At 54.9% G+C, this 20,580-nt stretch overlaps 1 protein-coding gene across 1 annotated transcript in view; it reads left to right on the top strand.

Annotated features, from left to right (window-relative positions):
• Positions 1–670: 670 nt before the first annotated feature.
• The window catches only part of SCN4A (sodium voltage-gated channel alpha subunit 4), a 44,090-nt gene continuing 24,180 nt past the window's right edge, over positions 671–20,580 (top strand). Inside the window, exons 1-11 of the mRNA XM_053965182.1 lie at positions 671–797; positions 10,113–10,411; positions 10,698–10,816; positions 11,765–11,854; positions 12,480–12,608; positions 12,707–12,798; positions 14,424–14,741; positions 16,450–16,513; positions 16,985–17,126; positions 17,884–18,096; positions 20,241–20,396. Coding sequence (XP_053821157.1) covers positions 10,148–10,411; positions 10,698–10,816; positions 11,765–11,854; positions 12,480–12,608; positions 12,707–12,798; positions 14,424–14,741; positions 16,450–16,513; positions 16,985–17,126; positions 17,884–18,096; positions 20,241–20,396 — 1,587 coding nt within the window. The 5' untranslated portion in view covers positions 671–797; positions 10,113–10,147. The remainder of the gene's footprint in view (positions 798–10,112; positions 10,412–10,697; positions 10,817–11,764; positions 11,855–12,479; positions 12,609–12,706; positions 12,799–14,423; positions 14,742–16,449; positions 16,514–16,984; positions 17,127–17,883; positions 18,097–20,240; positions 20,397–20,580) is intronic.

The raw sequence follows: 20,580 nt of genomic DNA, 5'->3' as shown, positions 1-20,580 counted from the left end.
GGGTGGCAGGGAAGGGGAGGCTGTTCCCACACTGGGGCTGTGGGCACACAGGCGCAGCCAAAAGGGTGCCAGGATGAGCCCAGGGTGGGGTCCAGAGCTGGATCCCCCATGGCAATCAGGCAGTGCCAGGCTGGGGTACAGCTCGGGGTTTTGGGTGCTGTATTCCCCCTGTGCCAGCTCCCATCACCCGCTGCATGGGCAGGGCCCACTCTGCACCCACAGAGCCCTTTTGGGGTTTGTCCAGGGGCAGTCAGGCCCCGTTCCCCCATTCCCCCATTCCCCCATCCCTGCAGAGGGAAGTTTTCCAAGGAGCACAAGCATTTCCTGCCCTGTCCTCAGGGCACTGATGGAGATGTCAGGGATCAGCCCGCAGCAGGCGAGGGGTGGAGCTGCAGCTGCCAGCAAGGGACAACAATTCCACAAAGCCCTGGGAACAGCAGGACGTCCCAGTCAGTCCCATTATCCCGGGGAGACCCTGGATGGGTTGATGCAATGCTGGAGCTGCGCCCTCTTTCCAGGAAAAATATTGAATTTATAATGGTTTGAGGGGGAAAGAGCATATTTACAGGAACTGGTTAATGAGCACAAAGTTTTGCCTTGACTCTGCTGTGCTAATACTTAAATAGCATTTTCTGTTTTCTGACGTGTGCAGAAGGGTCCAGTTCAGGATTTTGCCTGGCTCTGTGGAATCCCTTGGGCAGCTCCAGCTCCACTCAGGGAAATTTGCTGGATTTGGGGTAGGAGAGTGAGCGGCGGAGCCACGAGGAGACACCCAGCACCGTTTCTGTTTGCAGCAGGTTGGATTAATGAGGTTCTGTTTGCAGCAGGTTGGATTGATGAGGTGGTTTCTGTGCAGGGCAGAAAGGGGAGAAGGTGGTGGACGCTTTGGGAAGTTGTGAGGGAAAAGATCCCAGTTTAACTCGGGAGAGAGCAGGGAGGATGCTCAGCCTCTGTGCCTGTGCCTGTCCTGCTGCCTCCCTCCGGGGATCCATAAAATCCTGGGAACATCTCGTCTTTGGGGCCCCCTTCTCCATTTCCAGGTGGATCTGAATGAGATCCCTGGGGCTGTGGGGCTCGGCATCTGTGGCAGCTCCAGGTGCCCCGTGCTGGTCCTGCTTTGCAGGTGTCTGCTCCAGGGAATTGGGATCCAGAGGCTGCAATGGGAAAAGAGGGATCTTCCAGCGCTGGGAAGTTGCAGGGCTCCCAGTATTGCAAATCCCATGGGAGCAGCAGGTCTGGGACCTGCTCCTGGTGCTGTGCTGGGGATCCTTGCGGGAGCTGCTGTCTCTCCTGGCATCCCCCAGGGTTGGGGGCATCCCTGCCCCCCGTGCCCCCGAGCCTGGGGGGACAGCAGGTCACTGCAGCCGCACGCCACTCTCCCTTCCCCCTCGCTGTCCCCTCGCTGCCTTCCCGTCACTGCTCACATCTTTTCCAAGCCTGACACGGGAGCTGCTGGCAGGGAGGAGCCGCAGCTCTGGATGACACCCGAGTGCAAGGTGGGCAGTGGGCAAGCGCAGGGTCTCCACTTTAACCCTTCCCTCGCTGCTCAAGCCTCCAGCACTGCCAACTCCCCCCAAAATAACCCCGAGCCACCACCCAGTCGTGGCGTGTGTGGGTGTCTCCTTTCCAGCAATGCCCTGTCCCCCAGCAGGGAGAGCAGGAGTGGGGATGGGGTGGCACCCCCGGCTCCCGGCAGGAACGGGTCAGTGCGTGGCTGCAGGATGGTGCAACCTCCTATTTCCATCTGTGCCCGGGGAGAGCATCCCAGGATTTCACAGCTCCCGGGCTGTGTGTGCCACCCCCACGCTGAGCACAGCAGGTACAGCCTGAGGGCACCGAGCCCCGGGAGCTGCAGGGCAGCGGCGATCCGGGAATTGCAGGGAATTCATTCCCACGTACCTCTGATGCTGCTGCAGTAGCGGAGGTGCCTCTGCAGGGCTGGATTTTTGGGATTGATGTCCCTGGAGGAGCCGTGCCCCCTTGGAGGTTCAGCATGGCGGATTTGGCTTTCCAAAGGAAGGCAGAGCCGCGATGGGCTCGGCTGAGCCTTTGCAAGGAGCTGGAGGAGGGAGCAGCTCCCTTTGTGGCAGGTGCAGAGCCCCCAGAGCAGTGCAGAGCCCACGGAAGGTGCTGCTGGAATGGGACACAATTCCAAAGGAACTTTGTATCCATCCCATTCCATGGAAAACCCCAGTGCCAGCACAGCTGCGGGGTGTCCTTGTCCCAGTGCAGCACCAGGCTGGAGCAGTTTGGCTGCCAGGAAAAGGCTGGAGAGTGTTGGGGGGCTCCTCTCTGCTCGAGACAGGCAAAAGGCAGTGGAGATGCATCGTTCCCATAGCAGGGAATTCATTCTCCGTGGGCTTAAAATCATGAAATCAGGGAATGGTTTGGGTTGGAAAGACCATAAAGCTCATCCCATTCCATAGCAGGGACACCTTCCACTGTCCCAAGATGCTCCAAGCTCCATCCAACCTGGCCTTGGGCACTGCCAGGGATCCAGGGGCAGCCACAGCTGCTCTGGGAATTCTATCCCAGTCCCTCCCCATCCTCCCAGGGAACAATTCCTTCCCAATCTCCCATGCATCCCTGCCCTCTGGCAGTGGGAGCCATTCCCTGTGTCCTGTCCCTCCATCCCTTGTCCCCAGTCCCTCCCCAGCCCTGGGTGCCCTGTGGGTGACAAGCAGTGGCCTGGCTGGGGGACAGTGGTGGCACGTGAGGAGCAGGAGCTGCTGCAGCATCTCAGCGTCCCTGCTGTGGCTGGGAAAATGCATCCAGCAGTGCAGGGCTGGCTCTGGAATCATTTCCCGAGGACCTTCCCTTTGGCTGGGCTCGGGTGCATTCCGGGCAGCCCATGGTGACGGATGCACTTGGAAACATCCCTCATTCCTGCTGGCATGCTTGGCTTGGGCCACACTGCAGGCAGAGCAACAAACCCCACCCAGAGCAGGGCAAAGAGCCGCAGTGGTGACAGGAACCGGCTCTGGGGACGTGTCACTCACGGGAGCCACCGGTGCCAGGGGTGCCTGAGCCACATGGCCCCGCCGAGCGCTTAGAAACATCTGCAGGCCAAAGGATAATGCTGGAAAATGAAAAATTACTTTTTTTTTTCTCACTCCAACTCTTCTGAGCCCACCACTATTTTAAAATAGAGTGGGAAAAGGCTTGGGGTCACTTAATTTTCTTAATGGTGTTGTTTTCTTGTGAAAATCACCCACCCTCTGCCTTTAAAGCAGCCTAAAACCCAGCGAGTTTCCAGAACCACCGTGGTGCTGGAATTCCTGCATCCCACAGCAGCATCCTAAAAGCCTTTCATGTGTGAAAGGAGATTCTGGAGATTTCCAGTCTCTTTCCAGATGTTTTTTGTAATGGAGTTACAGCACAGAATTAAGGGACCACAATTTCTCCAGGGATGGAAGCATCAAACTCTAAAATGGCACAGAAAGGAATGTAAATTTGTTTATAAAATGGTTGATTTTGTCTGGCACAACTGAGGGTGCTTATCTGGGCTCCATAATCCTGAAAATTCCAAAGCCCTGCCCAGCCCCTGGGAAATCTGCAGGCGCTGAAATGAATCTCTCCCACCTGCAGGGTTGGAGTTCTCCACCTCCTGTGCCACTTGTGGATAAAAAAAAAAACATTTCACATCAGATTTTTCCATCTTCCGATGTTTTTTCCTAAAACATGGGAAATACAGTAGGAACTAAACAAATAAACAGCCCATAGGACTTCTGCAGGCCATGGCATCCCTGGGACTACACCAGGAGGGTTTTCTGCAGCCATCAGATTTCCAACACAGCTCCTGTCACCCTGCAGGCTTCTGCTGCCCTGGCTGGGTTTGGAGAAAATTTGCGTTTTCCTGGCAGCTTAATCCATGGAATTTTGTGGGGTTTTAAAACCTGTTCAATGCATGCAGGGTGGGGAGGGGGTTTCCTGGACACACAGAAGGTTTGGGAATGGTTCAGGGATCTGATAATCATGGAAGGGGCTGGGTCAGAAGGGACTTTAAAAACCATTTAATCCCACCCCTGCCATGAGCAGAGACACCTCCCACTGTCCCAGGTGCTCCCAGCCCGGCCTTGGGCACTGCCAGGGATCCAGGGCAGCCACAGCTGCTCTGGGCTCCCTGTGCCAGGGCCTGCCCACCCTCCCAGGGAACAATTCCTAATTCCCAATCTCCCATCCATCCCTGCCCTCTGGCAGTGGGAGCCATTCCCTGTGTCCTGTCCCTCCATCCCTTGTCCCCAGTCCCTCTCCAGCTCTCCTGGAGCCCCTTTAGGCCCTGCAAGGGGCTCTGAGCTCTCCCTGGAGCTTCTCCTCTCCAGGGGAGCACCCCCAGCTCTCCCAGCCTGGCTCCAGAGGGGCTCCAGTCCTGGAGCAGCCCCAGGGCCTCCTCTGGACTCATCCCACACCCCTCTGATGTCGGGATGGATGCAGAATCCACACCCTCCCTTTCCTGTCGCCCAGGGAACGCAGCCCAGGACAGGACCGGGAGGCAAAGCTGCTCCTGGAGGCCGGGGATGTGCAAGGGAGGGGGGTGGTGTCCATGGCAGCGCCGGGGACATCCCGAGCTCCCGGGGCTGAGCTGTGACTCAGCCCCAAACCCTGCGGGACCAGCTGGGCCCTGCTGCCCCACCCTGCCCCAGCCCGGCTGGGATGATCGGGATGCAGAGGGAGGGGTTTTCCTGCGGGGTGGAAGTGGCACCTGCAGGACGTTCTGGGAGGCACGGAGCGGGTGCTGTAGGGTTGTGCTGGGCTGGTTTGGGCTCTCCCACCCTCTGCCTTTAAAGCAGTCTAAAAACCCAGTGAGTTTCCAGAACCACCGTGGTGCTGGAATTCCTGCATCCCACAGCAGCGTCCTAAGAGCCGTTTGTGTGTGAAAGGAAATTCTGGAGATTTCCTGTCTCTTTCCAGATGGTTTTTGTAGTGGAATTACAGCACAGAATTAAGGGACCACAATTTCTCCAGGGATGGAAGCATCAAACTCTAAAATTGCACAGAAAGGAATGTAAATTTGTTTATAAAATGGTTGATTTTGTCTGGCACAACTGAGGGTGCTTATCCAGGCTCCTGAGACAAACTCCTGTAATCCTGAAAATTCCAAAGCCCTGCCCAGCCCCTGGGAAATCTGCAGGAGCTGAGGTGAATCTCTGGTTTCCTGAGGGCTGGGTGCTAACACAGCTCCCGAGGTAGGGCAGCCCCACACCCTTGGCACAGCCTGTCCCCTCCCTGCCCTGGGCACACGAGTCCCTTGTCCCACACTAATCCCCGCTGCAGGGCCCCAGGCTCGGCTGCTGCTGCTGAGTGAAGCTCATTTACACCTGCTCGGGCCATTCCGGCTATTTGCTCTCCTGGACTCGTGTCCCTGTTGGTCTCCATGGGGTTTTTCCAGAGTGTCCCAAGAGGATGAACCTTGCAGGGCGGGTTTGCAGGTGAACTCCTCTTAGAGCAGCTCAGGCCACATCCTTGAGCTGTGTTTGAATGGTCAGGACATCCCAGAGCTGTTCCCTATGTCCAGAGGGCTGCGATCTCCTCTAAAATATCTAGTCTTATTTGCAAAGTCATTATTTAAAACTTGTTTCTACTTTTATTTCTCTCTCAATAATATCTGTCCTATTCCATGACATTTCTAAGTCAACATTTTTTATCTCAAAGTTTACATACAGATACATTGGTGTGAACTTTCTATCCAACTTTGAGAATTCCCTACAAATTAATTTCCCACACCCCCCGGAGCAGCATCCCCCTGGCACACTCCCAGCTGTGCCTGTCCTCACCCACCCAGCCCTGTGTGCCTGGGGGAAAGCTGCATCTCTCTGGCCTGGTTCTCTGGGAAACTCCAGGGCTGCAGGTGCCCCCCAGAGCACAGGAGGCTCCAGGTTTGCAGGTGACCCCCAGAAAAATAAATGCCTTAAGGAGGGAGAAGCTGGACCTGGGTCAGGCAGGTGGGGGGAGATCCCAAGCCCTGTGTCCCCCAGAGCCAAGAATGTCCTCTCCCTCTGTTCCCCAGCCCATGGGAGGTTATTTTCTGGCCAGAATGAAGTGCCTGGATGAGGTGACTTTTCCAGCAGCCTCAGACAGGACCTGCCCCCACTATCCTGTTACACAGAACCTTTTACACAGCATCCCTGGCAGCTCCCAAACCAGCCCTGTTCTTTTGGTGCCCGATTCCTTTGTGTGTCCACAGCAGTAGAAGTATCAGAGGGAACTGAATTTCTCTCCATGTGCAGCCTGGGCACTCCTGAGCTGGGAGCTGCTCCCAGTTCCCTGCTGGCAATTCCTGGTGCAGGAACTGGGGGTTGAGATGCTCATCCAGGACATGCCGTGGGCAGGGTCCCAGAGCTGCAGCCCACCTGTGTCATGTCACAGCAGCAGGCCTGGCCAGGTAATTATTGGCATTGACCCCGTGATTCACAGCAGGCTGATCAATCTCTTTATTATTATGTCATTATTAAGGAACCCATTGCTTTTATAGACAGTTACAATACACCTGGACTTAATTGGTCCTTTAATTAAAACACCGTCGCCATTGGCTAATTAAGAAACAACCCAGTGGTAAACAAATCTCCCTAACACATTCCACAGGTTCACAATAATAGGTGCAGCAAGCTAAGATAAGAATTATTTCTCATTATTTTCTCTGATCTTCTCACAGCCTTTCCCAGAAAGGCCTGGGAAAGTTCTCTGTTGCTCTCTGTGGCCACAGAGCTGCTGCCACAGTGTCACAGCAAAAAGGAGTCATTCATCTTAGCTGAGTGGCCAAAATTTAAGAAGCAAATAAATCAGTACTCTGTAGAGACATTTTAAATGATTGATTTCCCAGCAGGAAAGATGATGGTGCAGGGATTTTCTTTAATCAGAGACTCTTGGAGGACTCAGGTGCTGGAGAGCTGGGCCAGAGCCCCGAGGGACCTCGTGGGTGATTTGTGCACTGGGCCTGGCACTGGGCACTGGGCCTGGACTGCCTTTACCTATGGAAGCGCAAGGAGTTTGGTCTGGGTTATTCATAGGGGCTGCTACAAATGGGCCAGGATGGGCCAGGGGCTGCTCCTCCTGTTCCCATGGCCAGGGGCTGGTGCCAGGGTGGCACCCTTCACTGGGGCTGGTGGGGCCCAGCCATGTGCCCCACCCTGTGCCCCCCTGTGGGGCTGGGCTCACTGGGGACAGAGGGGTGCTGGGCTGAGCCCCCACAGAGCCTGGGCTTGGCTTTGCTTCCAAGTCTGGGAGGCAAGCAGAGGTGCCAGTGGCTTCTCGACTGTGGTGTGTGGGGTCTGGACATGGGATTAGGACTGCTCCTGCTCCCTGAGGCCATCCCATCCTTTCTGGGCAGCCCCAAAGGGCTCAGAGCAGCACCAGGAGCTGCAAAGGACCCCAAAAAGCCACAAAGAATTCCCATGCCAGGGGCAACACCCTCTTTGAGCCTCCCAGTGTAATCTCAGGCAGTGCTGCCCTGCCCCAGCATCTCCCCCGGCGGCTGCCAGCCCGATCCTGGTGCTGCCAGCCCGATCCTGGTGCTGCCAGGCGCTGCTCCATCGGCCGGGGAGCGGCTCGGTGGCTCCAGCCCAGCGGCAGGAGAGGGGATGGGGCAGGACAGGGGATGGGGCAGGACAGGGGATGGGGCAGGACAGGGACAAGGGCAGGAGAGGGGATGGGGCAGGAGAGGGGACCGGGCAGGAGAAGGGACGGGGCAGGAGCAGAGCTGGGGCTGCTCGCGGCGGCTCCCCGGGACAGGAATGAGCAGAGTCATGGGGCTGCAGAAACCTGAGCCCGGCGCTGATCGCTGGCGGCAGCTGGAGGCAGGGCCACCTCCGGCAGCGGGGACAGCGCTGGGGGACCGCAGCGGCAGCACCCCCTGCCCTGAGCGGGGGACAGCAGCTCTGGCACAGCCCGTGGCACAGGCTGGTCCTGACAGCTCTGCGAATCCCGATTTCCAGGGAAACTGAGGCTGCCCGGAGTGACGAGTTCCTCTGAGCCCTCAGAGCTGCCAGAGATGAGGTGGGAACATCAAGGTGCATCAAGGGAAATATAGGTTGGATATTTGGAAAAAGTTTTTACAGAAAGGGTGATGAAGTTCTAGAATGGCTGCCCGGGGATGTGGTGGAATCCCCATCCCTGGAGGTGTTTAACAAAGCCTGGATGTGGCACTGGGTGCCAGGGTTTAGCTGAGATGTTGGGGCTGGGCTGGACTCGATGGTCTTGGAGGTTTCTTCCAACCTGGTGATTCTGTGATTCTGTGAATTCTGTGAGGGTCCCCCATGGGCGCTGTGGGTCCTGCTGGAGCATGGGTGCTGCTCCCTCTGATGATCCCAATGGATCCATTCCCAGCTGGAGGTGTTCTGTGATCCCCTGCACCAGTGCATTTCCACTGGGATTTAGGGCGATAAAACCAGCCACAGCCCTTTACTTCTTGGCTTTTTTGAGCTCCCTGTTATTGAGGGGAAGGTTCCGGAGCTGCTCAAGTGGAGCAGGAACTGGGTGTAAGTCCAGAGTAATTCCATGAGAAGCAGTACTGGTGGCACCTCTGCCTCCTGCCCAGGCATTGTCCCCTCTCAGAGACACCTGGGACCCCAAATTCCCTTTCTGTTTGCTTTGATGAGGTCCCACCTCTGGGGTCCATCCCCCACCCGTGGGGGACCTGCTCTGGGCTCTGTTCTGCAGCAGTCAGGGCCACAAGCTGGGCTGGGACCAGGCTCTACTTTGCAGTGATGTGACTCAGTTTGTGCCATTAAATAACCCTGCTCAGCAAGGACAGAGCTCTCCCTAAAGCAGATGGAGTCAGAGAATCCTTCAGGTTGGAAAAGCCCTCTGAGATCATCAAGTCCAACTGTTCCCCCAGCACTGCCAAGGCCACCACTGTCCCCTGTCCCCAAGTGCCACATCCACAAGGTTTTTAAACCCCTCCAGGGATGGGGACTCCATCCCTGCCCTGGGCAGCCTGTTCCAAAGTCTGACCAACTTTTCCATGAAGAAATTTTCCCAACACCCAATTTAAACCTGCCCTGGCACAGTCGTTCCCTTTCCTCCTGTCCCTGTTCCCTGGCAGCAGAGCCCAACTTCCCCCCAGCTGTCCCCTCCTGGCAGGAGTTGTGCAGAGCCAGAAGGGCCCCCCTGAGCCTCCTTTTCTCCAGGCTAAGCCCCCCCCCCCCCAGCTCCATTTCCAGTCTCTTTTCCCATCAGGGCTGTAAATGTCCAATTCTCCCTAACCCCAAAGGCCTGAGGGTTTCCAGCTCTCAGCACGGCAGGGGCTGGGGCTCTGGGGAGATCCTGAAGGTTTTTTTGTGCTTCCCATGGCTGGGAGCTGTGCCAGAGCCACAGCCCTGCAGGACCCAGCTCCTCTGGCTGAGGAACCTCCTGTTTGAGGGACCACAGGCCCCTTGCAGGAGCTGCAGGAGCAAAGTTGTTGATGCTCTGCCAAGGGGAGGCAGTTGGAGCAGGGCTGCTGCTTCCCAAGGTGTTTGGGGTGCAAAATTGTGTCTGGCACTGCCAAGTGGTGACTGGGACACCACATGTCCCAGCCTCATGATGCCTCCTGACTGGAGATGGAATCACAGAATCACAGAATCACAGAATCACAGAATTCATGAGGTTGGAAAAGACCGTTGAGATTTTCAAGTCCAATCCATGATCCAATACCCCCTTGTCACCCTGACCATGGCTCTCAGTGCCATATCCAGGCTTTCCTTAAGCACCTCCAGGGATGGTGACTACACCACCTCCCTGGGCAGCCCCTTCCAATGCCCTGTCTTTCTGGGAAAAAATTTCTCCTGATGTCCAGCATAAACTTCCCCTGGTGCAGCTCAAGGTTGTGTCCCTTTGTCCTGTCACTGCTCCTGGGAGCAGAGCCCAACCTACTCCTGGCAGCACCCTCCTGTCAGGGAGTTGTGGAGTTGTGTCCCCCCTGAGCCTCCTCCAGGCTGAGGTTTCCCAGCTCCAGATGGGAATAGGGGTCTGTGAGGAGCAGGAACACCCGGGGTGCTCCGTGATCCACGCACAATAATCTTCCCTGAGGGCTCAGCATTTCTGCCATAAATGCATTTGTTAAAACCCCACTGAGATCCTGCCACCAAATGGCCCCGAGCTGTCCCCAGGTGGATTCCAGCCCCTTGTCCCCACAGGCTGGGCACGGCTGGCCCAGGAGCAGAATGAGAGGATGGCCGGCCTGCCGCACATTCCGGGCCCCGAGAACCTGCGCCCCTTCACCCCAGCCTCGCTGGCCGCCATCGAGCAGCGCATGGCCGAGGCCGAGGCGCTCCGGATAAAGCGGCAGCAGGTGGAGATGCCTGAGGAAGAGGAGGTCAAGCCCAGCAGTGACCTGGAGGCCGGCAAGAACTTGCCCCTCATCTATGGTGACCCACCCGTGGAGCTCATTGGGACCCCCCTGGAGGACCTGGACCCTTTCTACAAGGACAAGAAGGTGAGGGCCAGAGCTTTGCCCGTGGTAGGCTTGGCCTTAGGTGTGAGTCCCAAGCAAAAGACCCAAGCAGGGACCTCCTGTGCTCTCCACAGTGCTTACCTGAGCCCATCCTGGTGATCCACCACCCCAGACTGCTGCGGTTGCTTCTCTTCCAAGGCAGAGAGTATCTCCATGCCTTTGGATCTCCAAACACACAGAGGTCTCCCCTCTGAGGGCAGCCCTTGGTCCGTGCTGTTTTGGGGGGTGTAGAAGGACTAACCCCCCCCCTCCTCTCTTCTCTCCACAGACCTTCATAGTCCTCAACAAGGGCAAGTCCATCTTCCGCTTCTCGGCCACCCCTGCCCTCTACATGCTGGGGCCCTTCAACCCCATCCGCAGAGGAGCCATCAAAGTCCTCATCCATTCATATCCTTGATCTCTGGGATGCTGCTCCATGACCAGGCCAAACCCTGGTGTTCAGAGTCCAAACAGCCCCAGGAGAGGGACAAGTGAAGGGGTTCATGATAGGGTGGTGTGGAAGCCTCCTGGGCCCCCAGCACAGCCAGGACCTGCTGTCCAGAGCTTTACTCCAAGGAGTAGGTTCTTGATGGGCTCCTTGGAGGCACGAAAAGCTTGCTTCTGGTTGGAGAAGGGAGGAATTAGTTTGGATGGAGAAGGGAAGAAGCCCAAGAGGTGAAGCTTCCTAGGGAGAGGCTGAAGGGTTTTGAGGTCTGGGGAGACTTGGGAAGGAAGAGAAATGTTCATGGGTCATGAGATCTGGTCCCACTGGGAAGGGCGTGAGCAGGGGAGCTCCAAGGAGGCTTTGGGACAGGGAAGCAGAGGAACCAGGACAGAGAAAGGCAGGAAAGGAGCCCAAGAGCACGAGGGGCATGGCAGGGTGGGTGGAAATGATTCCAGCAGAGCTCTGGAAGAAGTGGGGGTCCATGGCCATGAGGGAGGAGGAAAAGAGGGAGGTTTTGCAGCAGAGTGGGCTAAGCCTAAGAGTTAGAGCTTTCTAGAAAGAGGTTGAAGGTTTTTGAGGTCTGGAGAGACTATGAAGGGAAGGGAAAGCTGTATCCAAAGGTGACAGAGAAAAAGGAGCACAGGGAACAGAAAGGGAGGCAGAGCATGCACCACAGAGCTGGGAAGGGGATCAGAAAGGAAGGAAAGGGGCTGGGACCACGCACGGCAGCAGAGAGGAAAAGAGGGAAGTGTGAACACAGGACTGAGGCAGGAGAGCAGCAGGAGGAGCAGGGCAGGGTGAGGGACCAAGGTGGCAACCAGGACAAGAGGAACAGGGACACTTGGCTTCCTGACCATGGGGAGGGGGGATCCAGGCACCATCCAGAGCATTTGTCCTTGACCAGGTTTTAAATTATTCAGCATGTTCATCATGATCACCATTTTAACCAACTGTGTGTTTATGACGATGAGCAACCCTCCAGCATGGTCCAAGAATGTGGAGTGAGTCCTGAGACCTCCCCTGGCCATGGGGACAGCCCAGCTTGGCAATGTCCCTCAGGAGGGACAAGACCAAGGCTGAGAGAGGGGGGTGGGGATCCAGGCACCCTTCAGCACAGGGGAGGTGTCACTGGGTGGCCCTCGGAAGGGACGTCCACACTCTTCGTATGGCATTGAAGAGTGAGAACGTTTCAGAGCTGCCCAAAATCTGGTGGGGTCCCCATGTCTGGAGAGCCTTGAAGAGCAGGTTGGTCTGGGCTGGGTCAGCACTGTCAGTCTGGAGAGGCCGAGCTGATCCACTTGTCCAGGGACCATGGATAACCCAGGGGAGAGGGGAAATCCAGCATTTTCTGCTGTGGTTCTGCATAGTCAGGTTTCAGCAGGGCTTTACAGAGAGTGTGGGGGTGGTGGGGCATCAGCAGGGACAGAGGTGCTGCAGAATGGTCACCAGAGGGATTGGTACCTCGAGATGTCCCAGCCCACCTCACGAGGTGAGGAGAAAACCTCTCCTAGTGCCGAAAAAACCCATCAGCCCCCAGAGTCAGCTCCTCAAGATATTCCCCCTGGGAGGGGGGGACAAAACCTTGGACCTGGGTAAGTGTGTCCCGAATGACCAGTCCCGTCTCAGATACGCCTTCACTGGGATCTACACCTTCGAGTCTCTCATCAAGATCCTGTCGAGGGGCTTCTGCATCGACGACTTCACATTCCTGCGTGACCCCTGGAACTGGCTGGACTTCATGGTCATCTCCATGGCGTGAGTCCGGTGGGAGGGGGAGGACAGGAGGGAAATTTGGAGGAACAAGGAGTGTTCTGGGCAGAGCCCCTGGAGCTCTTCCCTCTCCTGCCCCACAGCTACATTACCGAGTTCGTGGACCTGGGGAACATCTCCGCTCTCAGGACCTTCCGTGTCCTCCGTGCCTTGAAAACCATCACGGTGATACCAGGTGGGACTCAGAGAAGGGGCCTCCCCTCCGTGCCTTCCCCTGAGCTCAGGTATTCCCACCGTTCCCAGCAATTCCTGGTTCTTTTGGCAGCTCCAAGAGAAAACAGAGGAAATGAGGTATTCCATAAATTTTCCACGTAAATTCGGCTTTTGGGCCAGGTTCTGCTGATTTTGCATCTTGAAATCAGCTGCACTCATCAGGTTGTTTGGCAGCCCCTGAAGAGGCAGATGTGATGTTTTTAAGGCTCCTTGAAGATGAATTAAGGGAATTTGTGCTCCCAGTGGATTTATGGGTTTGATAAATCAAATCTCTCCATTTTTGAAGCTATGGACTCAATTCTGTGCCCATTGTTGACTGTCTGGTGCTGAGGCTGAGGTATTTAACAGGTATTGGTTTAACATCACCCAAAACATCCAGACTCGTGTGAGGAGCACCTTATCAAATCCCTCTGATTGCTGATTTCCAAATTTGATACCATTTCAACATCGTGCTTTCAACACCTGCTGCAAGCACACAGAAATCTGAAGTGTGAGATTGAACTGAAAATGAGAATTCCTTGTGGTGAATAAATCCTTGTAGTGTCCCTGCAGACTCCAGATCGTGAGGGTTTACTTTTGAATGTTTTTTTCCTTCATCAAACTAAAAATTGCATTGAGCAAAATGTAAACTGCTGGTTCTTTCTGGAAATACATCCCCAAGGGCTCTGCAGAAATAGCAGCGGCAAAAATAAGCTGGTTTAGAACATCTGACCTTGGTCAGGCCCTCAGAGAACAGGATTTTACCTAAATAGTTTAGGGAATGAGGAGCTGGAAGAAGGACAGGTCTAAAAATCATTTCCTTGGAGAATTTCTCTATGTGAGAAAGCTCTGGACTCAGAGAAGCTCTAAAGATGAACATTGGGATGTCCCAGCATTGCCCATTATCCATGTAGACCTTGGCTGACAGGAACCCCATCCTCCGTGGGAAAACCCCGCTGAGGATCTATGGATGAGCCTCCCTGGGGAGGGAACGGTGATGTTGTGGGGAGAGATGAGTTAATCCAGGTGCAGGTGCCACTTTGTCACCTTTACTTGGGCACACTAGGGATGTCCCAGCTTGAAGAGATCAGGATGAGGGGTCTGGCAGGGCTCCCAAACCCCCAGGGACAGCAATAAGGCCACAGAGGCTTTTCTGGAGCTGGGAGAGGTGCACAGCATCGTACAGCTGGGCCGGCAAGGAGCTTCTCCACGTCCCACTCTGAAGTGCTTCACTCCAGTGGTTTGGTACCAAAAAATGCCAGATTGTGGCATTTAGGGAAGAAAGAAAATCCTAAGGAATTGATGGCTGCCAGACTGGGGTGGGCTTTGGTTTGGATATCCCAAGGCTGAGATGGAGAAGTCACCAGCACCAACCCAAGGGTGACCCCAAATTGTGGGGGGCCCAGCCGTGTGTGGGGACAGAGCTGGGATGTGATTGATGTGATGTGATGTGATGTGATGTGATGTGATGTGATGTGATGTGATGTGATTGATGTGATGTGGGCTGAACTCAGGGGGTGACACGCGTCCCCACCACAGCCAGCACCTGTTGGGGCCACCGCAAATTAACCAAGGAGCAATCAGCTCAGTGGTGACACCTCCCCCCAGGGCTGAAGACGATCGTGGGGGCTCTGATCCAGTCGGTGAAGAAGCTCTCGGACGTGATGATCCTCACGGTTTTCTGCCTGAGCGTCTTCGCCCTCATCGGCCTCCAGCTCTTCATGGGCAACCTCCGGCAGAAGTGTGTGCGCTGGCCTCCCCCCAACAGCACCTTCCTGCAGGATCTGGGGCTGGACAACGACACCTCAGTCAACTCAACCTTCTACGGCTTCATGGATGACTTTACCGGGAACTTCACTGGGAACTTCACCGGGAACTTCACCGGGAACAGCACCTTTGACTTCGAGGCCTACATCAGCGATGAAGGTAAAGCTCCTGCAGCCCCTTCTCCTCTGACCCCTCACCCCAGTCTGCTCCTCAGTTTCCTGCTCCTCCTGGCCACTCCAAGGTTTGCTCACAGGGATCTTCCTGCCAAAGCTGGTGGGTGGAACAGCCTGTGCATCTTCACTGAAGGGACAGATGGGATCAAATCCCCCTGGACAGGGACAGTGAGGTCCACTTGGGCAAGCTGAGCTCTTCCAGGAAGGTTTCACAACAAGAAGGTTTGGATGGAGCAGTCTCCATCTCTCTCACTTACTGGTCAGGGCCAATGTGCCATTGGTGTGGTTACAGCAGGGACACCAAACCCTTGAGGACCAGGTGGAACTTTGGGTGGAAAACCAGAGGAAAAGATGCAGGAATGACATTTTGAAGCCACTTTTCACTATCTGGATCTTTCCCCAGGTACCACAGTGCCCAGTGAACCCTTTATGCAACACCACAAAAGCCACAGGAGGGGAGGGAGAGAGAGAGGGAGAGGTAGGACCAGCACAGCTCCTCAGGAAGGTCTACCTTTCTCCTTTCCTACTCCTTCTGTGAAAATTTTCCCAAAGTGTGGTTTTTGTTTGTTCTTCAGTTTTGAGTTTTTAAACTCCACAAGAATGTAAAAATCTAGCAAATCTGCCTGGTAGAGCTGCAGGGTGGCAGGGTGCCCTACAGGGATGCGTCACATCTCATTCAGGACACAGAATGAATCCTGGGTCTAGCTCAGAAGGTCGGGCTGGGTCTCAGCTGAGCTGCTTGGCTCAAAAATCAGCTCCAGCATTCATTACAGGAAGGTTTTGGCAGGGGACGAGTTCCATCCATGGGATCTGATGAGCTCTGAGCAAAGAGGAGCTGCCCGAGGCCATGAGTGCAGCAGAGCAGCTGCTGGGGCCGGCCCAAAACCCCGGAATTGCACAAACAGGGTATTTCCTCCCTGAGCCCCCACAGGATAAAGAGAAGCCCCATGGCAAGAAGGCAGGCAGAGCCAGGGAGGATCCAAGAAGCCCCAGAATCCTGGGAGGGCTGTGCTGGGTGATGTTCAGGATTGGATCCAACTGCCTTCTGCCACCTCCAAGTGTGGCTGTCTGCAGGTGCTCCTCTGTGTCCCTGGGCAGGTCACCTGGGGTGGCACTGCTTGGCAGCTCCTGTGGCTCCAGATCTGTGCCCGAGTCCTAAGGAAGAGCTGTTGGGACCCCTGGGGTCTCCACCAGTGATGGGAGCAGCAGAAGGTGCAGGCATGGAGCAAGAGCATTCTCCCCAGGTTTTCTTGGGACTCCTGTGGTGCCCCATGCTTGGTGCTTCCTGCAAATGCCCCCATTTCCCAGGAAAACAGGCCAGCCCTGATCCTTTGACCTCACATTAACCCATTTTCCAAGTGGCCTGGCCCTGACCAGATCCAGAGGGATTTCCAGGCTTGGGAGGGACCTGGTTGGATTTACGAAACAATCCCAGGAGCTCCCTGTGACAGAGCCAAGACAAACAACAAAATCAACAGACAGTAGATAAGCACGTGCCTGACAAAAAATTCCGCTGGGATTCAAGGAATTTCCCTGACAGCAAGTTGCACCCAAGAGTTTGAAAAAAATTCCGCTGGGATTCAAGGAATTTCCTTGACAGCAAGTTGCACCCAAGAGTTTGAAAATCAGTGTTTGTGCTTATTTATTTATTTATTCATTCATTTTTATTCCTTGCTTTTTCCCCACCTGCAAAGCCAATTACTACTTCCTGGAGGGAGCCCTGGATGCCCTGCTCTGCGGGAACAGCAGCGACGCTGGGTGAGTGAGACCCACTCCCTCTGGACCCCGGGGACAGGGAACTGGCACAGCTCGTGGGACCCCTGGTGCTTGGGATGGGACAGGGTTGGGGCTGGGAATGTGGCTCTGCAGGGGAACAGTCCAGGAATCCCAGTGGATCAGCTTGGGGAACACCCTGAAGGTTGGATCAGTTGGATCATCCCAATGGTACCAGCTCGAGGATATCAGTCTGGGCATCACAACTGAATCAGCTTCAGCTGGAAACTGTTCAGGCATCCCAGATTTATCAGCTTGAGGGCTCTCAGTCTGAGAACCTGCCTGTGTCAGCTTTGGGGGGGCATCAGCTATCAGACAGGGGCAGGTGGTGTCAGCCCAGGCATCCCACCTGTGCCATCCTGGAGGGGAGCATCCCCCCGCTGCACCCCCTCTCCGTAGGGATGGGTTTGGCTGCGGGGCTGTGCCAGGGTCTCATCCCTGCTGCCCCCCTGGCAGGAAGTGCCCCGAGGGCTACGAGTGCATGAAGGCCGGGAGGAACCCCAACTATGGCTACACCAGCTACGACACCTTCAGCTGGGCCTTCCTGGCCCTCTTCCGCCTCATGACCCAGGACTTCTGGGAGAACCTTTTCCAGCTGGTAGGCACTGCCCCTCCACCCCTGAGCAAGTGTTCCTCTTGTCTCCATGCTGCCCCTGAGGTGGAAAGTCACTGACTGGAACCTTGTGGGTCCTTCTCCTGTGGTTTGTGGATCCAGCCAGGATCAGTGGAGCTGGGGATGGTCCCATTTACTGCTTCCCTAACATGGGAGTGCAGTGTATTTCCCAGGGTGCTGTCAGCTTGAGCATGGAAATAAGGGATTTATAAGATTGTCCAGAGCATCTCTGGCTCAAGCTGAGGGACAGGATAAGAAGAAGCCAGGTCACTTGTCCCCTCATTGAGTTTTCCCCTAGGGAGCCACCACAAAACCCCAGCTGACCCCGGCTCCAGAGGCTGGCCAGGTAAAAGGGATCCTAAGGCTTCAAAATGTCATTCCAGGGAACCTAAGGCTACCCCTGTCCTCTGGGAAGGTTTGCCCAGCTGATCAGAGTCAGAAAAGGGCCATGCTGTCCTGAAGGTGAGCCCTGAGAAGGTGGGGGCTGAGCAAAGCAAGTCAGTGATGGAATATTGGTCCCACCTCCATCAATCCCAGCCCTTGGGAACCAAGGCTTCTCTCTGCCTCCCACCAGTCCCAGCCCAGTGCCAGGGCCTGCGAGAAGGTCCCTTGGGCAATGACCAACCCTTGGAGAAGGCAGAAGCAGAATATTTCCCTCCTACCACAACCAGGAGGGGCAGCACCTTCTCTTGGGAGCGTCACCAAAGTGACATCGTGACATCCCTGCCATCTCTCCCCACAGACACTGCGCGCAGCAGGGAAAACCTACATGATCTTCTTCGTGGTGGTCATCTTCCTGGGCTCCTTCTACCTCATCAACCTCATCCTGGCCGTGGTGGCCATGGCTTACGCCGAGCAGAACGACGCCACCATGCTGGAGGAGCAGCAGAAGGAGGAGGAATTCCAGCAGCTCATGGAACAGCTGAAGAAGCAGCAAGAGGAGCAGGAAAGGCTGGTGAGTTGGAACAGTGGAGGCCAAAATGAGAGGTCTTGGGGATAGGGAGAGGACATGGAGGCAGCAACAAGTATGGTGTAAAATCCACATAAAAACTCCATTTGGTCCAAAACGGAAAAATGAAAGAAAAAATGGAGTGACTGTTTTGGGCATCACATCTGAATCAAAAAAACTGAGATACTATCATGGGTGGGGACAAAAAGACTGAAAAGATCAAATTTTTACATCCAAATTCCTGCCCAGGGTGCACTGGGAGGCAGCAGAGAGGAGCAGCACAGGGATGTTTGAGAGGAGGAGGAGGTGGGGACATAAAAGGCTTCAGAAGGTCCAGTGGATCTCCTGCAGCAGCCGGGCAGCAGCCTGGCAGGAGCCCAGCTCGGTGTCACCAGGGCACACAGGAGGCACTCAGGGGCAGCTGCAGCACAGCTCAATGTGTCAGCAAACCCTTGGCTTTGGAGACACAACCAAGGGCTCGAGACACCCTGAGCCTCACCAGGGAGGTCCTTATGGGAGCCAAGGAAACCGGAATGGTGGAAGTGTCCATGCTCATTGCAGGAGGGTTGGAAACGAATGGTCTTCCTGGTCCTTTCCAACCCAAACCACCATGGGATTCAATGAACACCAGCTGGGAAGGGCCCTCCAGGATCATCTGTTCCAGCCTTGCTTGGCCAAAGCACAGCCTGGACAAGACATGTCCCGTTGTGGTGCCAGGTCCTTGGGAAGGTTTTTCAGTACAACATTCCTATAAAAACATGGCCAAAAGCCTCTGGTGCTGCAGCCCAGCCACTTTCCAGCTCTAACCATTCTTTTGGTCCATGTCAGCAGCATCCATCTGTAGGAGACATCCCTGAAAATCTCCTTGTCTGGGCAAGCCACCACCTCCTTCACATGTAGAGAGGCACAAACCAATGTTTGACTCTCTCCAGAGCCTCTTATCTCTCTTCTCTTATCTGTCCAGAGCTACAGCATCCCCTGGGAAGTGGCTGTTCCTCTCTGGCTGCTGCTATTTGCAGGAAGGGTCTGAGCCAGCCCTGCCCGAGGGTCAGGCTGGTGCTGAGGCCCCTTCCCTGAAAAATCCAACAGGGAAGTGCCCAAAGGCTTTGTTAAGGAATGTCTTCCTTTATAGTCACACAGAGAAATGAGAAAGACAGAGGGAATTAAGCTGAGAGTGAGGGCAAAGCACTTACAAGAAATGGGGGCTTGGATCTATTTAATATCTCATGATTAAAGGTGGAAAATGTCCTGGATTTCAGCAATGTGCTGTGAGAACAGAGAAGTTCCCACTCTGCTGTGGCATCCTCAGTGCTATGAGAGGTGTAATAAATTTCAAATTTTAATAGTACTGTTGAAAAGAAAAAAATAAAGGACAAAAAAGGACTTTCTTTTTTTTTGCATGCAATGGAAATTTGTTAATACAAAACTTAGTGCAAGTGCAAAAATCCTGGAGGTGACATTTCAGTAAGAGCCTTGAGAACTTTGCTTCTTTGCCATTTTGGATGAGAGCTAACTGCAAAGGGCAAAGTTTCCTGCTTGAGACCAAGGTTTGCTCAGTTTTGTCCTTAGGAATTCTTCTCCCTGACCAAATCTGAACAGACCTAACTCAGCTGTGGAGAGCTGAGTGCAGGGGGTGCAAGAGAAAGGGAAAACTGTAATTTGTGTAATTCTGTGTAAAACTGTAATTCTTTTTTATTTGTAATAATAGAAGTGGTTAGAGGTGGTGTTGTAGTGGGAGGTCGGTGGTTTCAATGGTTATAAAATGGTGTTTGTTGTATTGTGTATGTTTGGTATTGGGGGTTGTTATTTTGTTGTATGGTAACTTTTTGTAAGGGAAAGGAAAAGGAAAGGAAAAGGAAAAGGAAAAGGAAAAGGAAAAGGAAAAGGAAAAGGAAAAGGAAAGGAAAGGAAAAGGAAAAGGAAAAGGAAAAGGCTTGGAAATCCAGGACGGCTTGGGTTGGAAGGGACATGAAAGCTCATCCAGTCCCCCCCTGCCATGGGACACCTCTCACTACCCCAGGTTGCTCCAAGCCTTCTCCATCCACCACTTCCAGGGAGGGAAGGAATTTTCCCAGCCCCTGGAGCCCTCAGCCACCGTGGGATGTCCCCAGGGCTGCGGACACAGGGGTGACGGGGACGGGCTTGTGCAGTTGCAGGAGCACTCGTCCAGCAGCAATTCCCTGCCCAGCAGCGTGGCCGGGAAGGGACACGACTCAGACCTCAACAGTGACCAGGACAAGGCTAAGGACTGCAACGGGCAGGTGGTGCCCAAGATCACCCTGCAGAGATCCGACACCGTGATTGATGTAGGTGCCAGCTCTGCCCCTGCCATCCCTCAGGGTGCCCAGCCTCCTGAGGCGCCAGGCTTGTGCCCACCTCGCCAGGGGTTGGGTCCTACAAGCCTTTTTGGGGTGCCCACCTTGCACTCAGAGGTCTCCCCAGACCATCCCCTGTTTTCTGCCTGCTCTGTCTTTCAGAGCATGGAATAAC

Source organism: Vidua chalybeata, chromosome 26 (assembly GCF_026979565.1).
Source record: "Vidua chalybeata isolate OUT-0048 chromosome 26, bVidCha1 merged haplotype, whole genome shotgun sequence".
Taxonomy (NCBI): domain Eukaryota; kingdom Metazoa; phylum Chordata; class Aves; order Passeriformes; family Viduidae; genus Vidua; species Vidua chalybeata.
The sequence above is the reverse complement of the archived record's forward strand: the minus strand, read 5'-3'. Positions and strand labels throughout refer to the sequence as shown.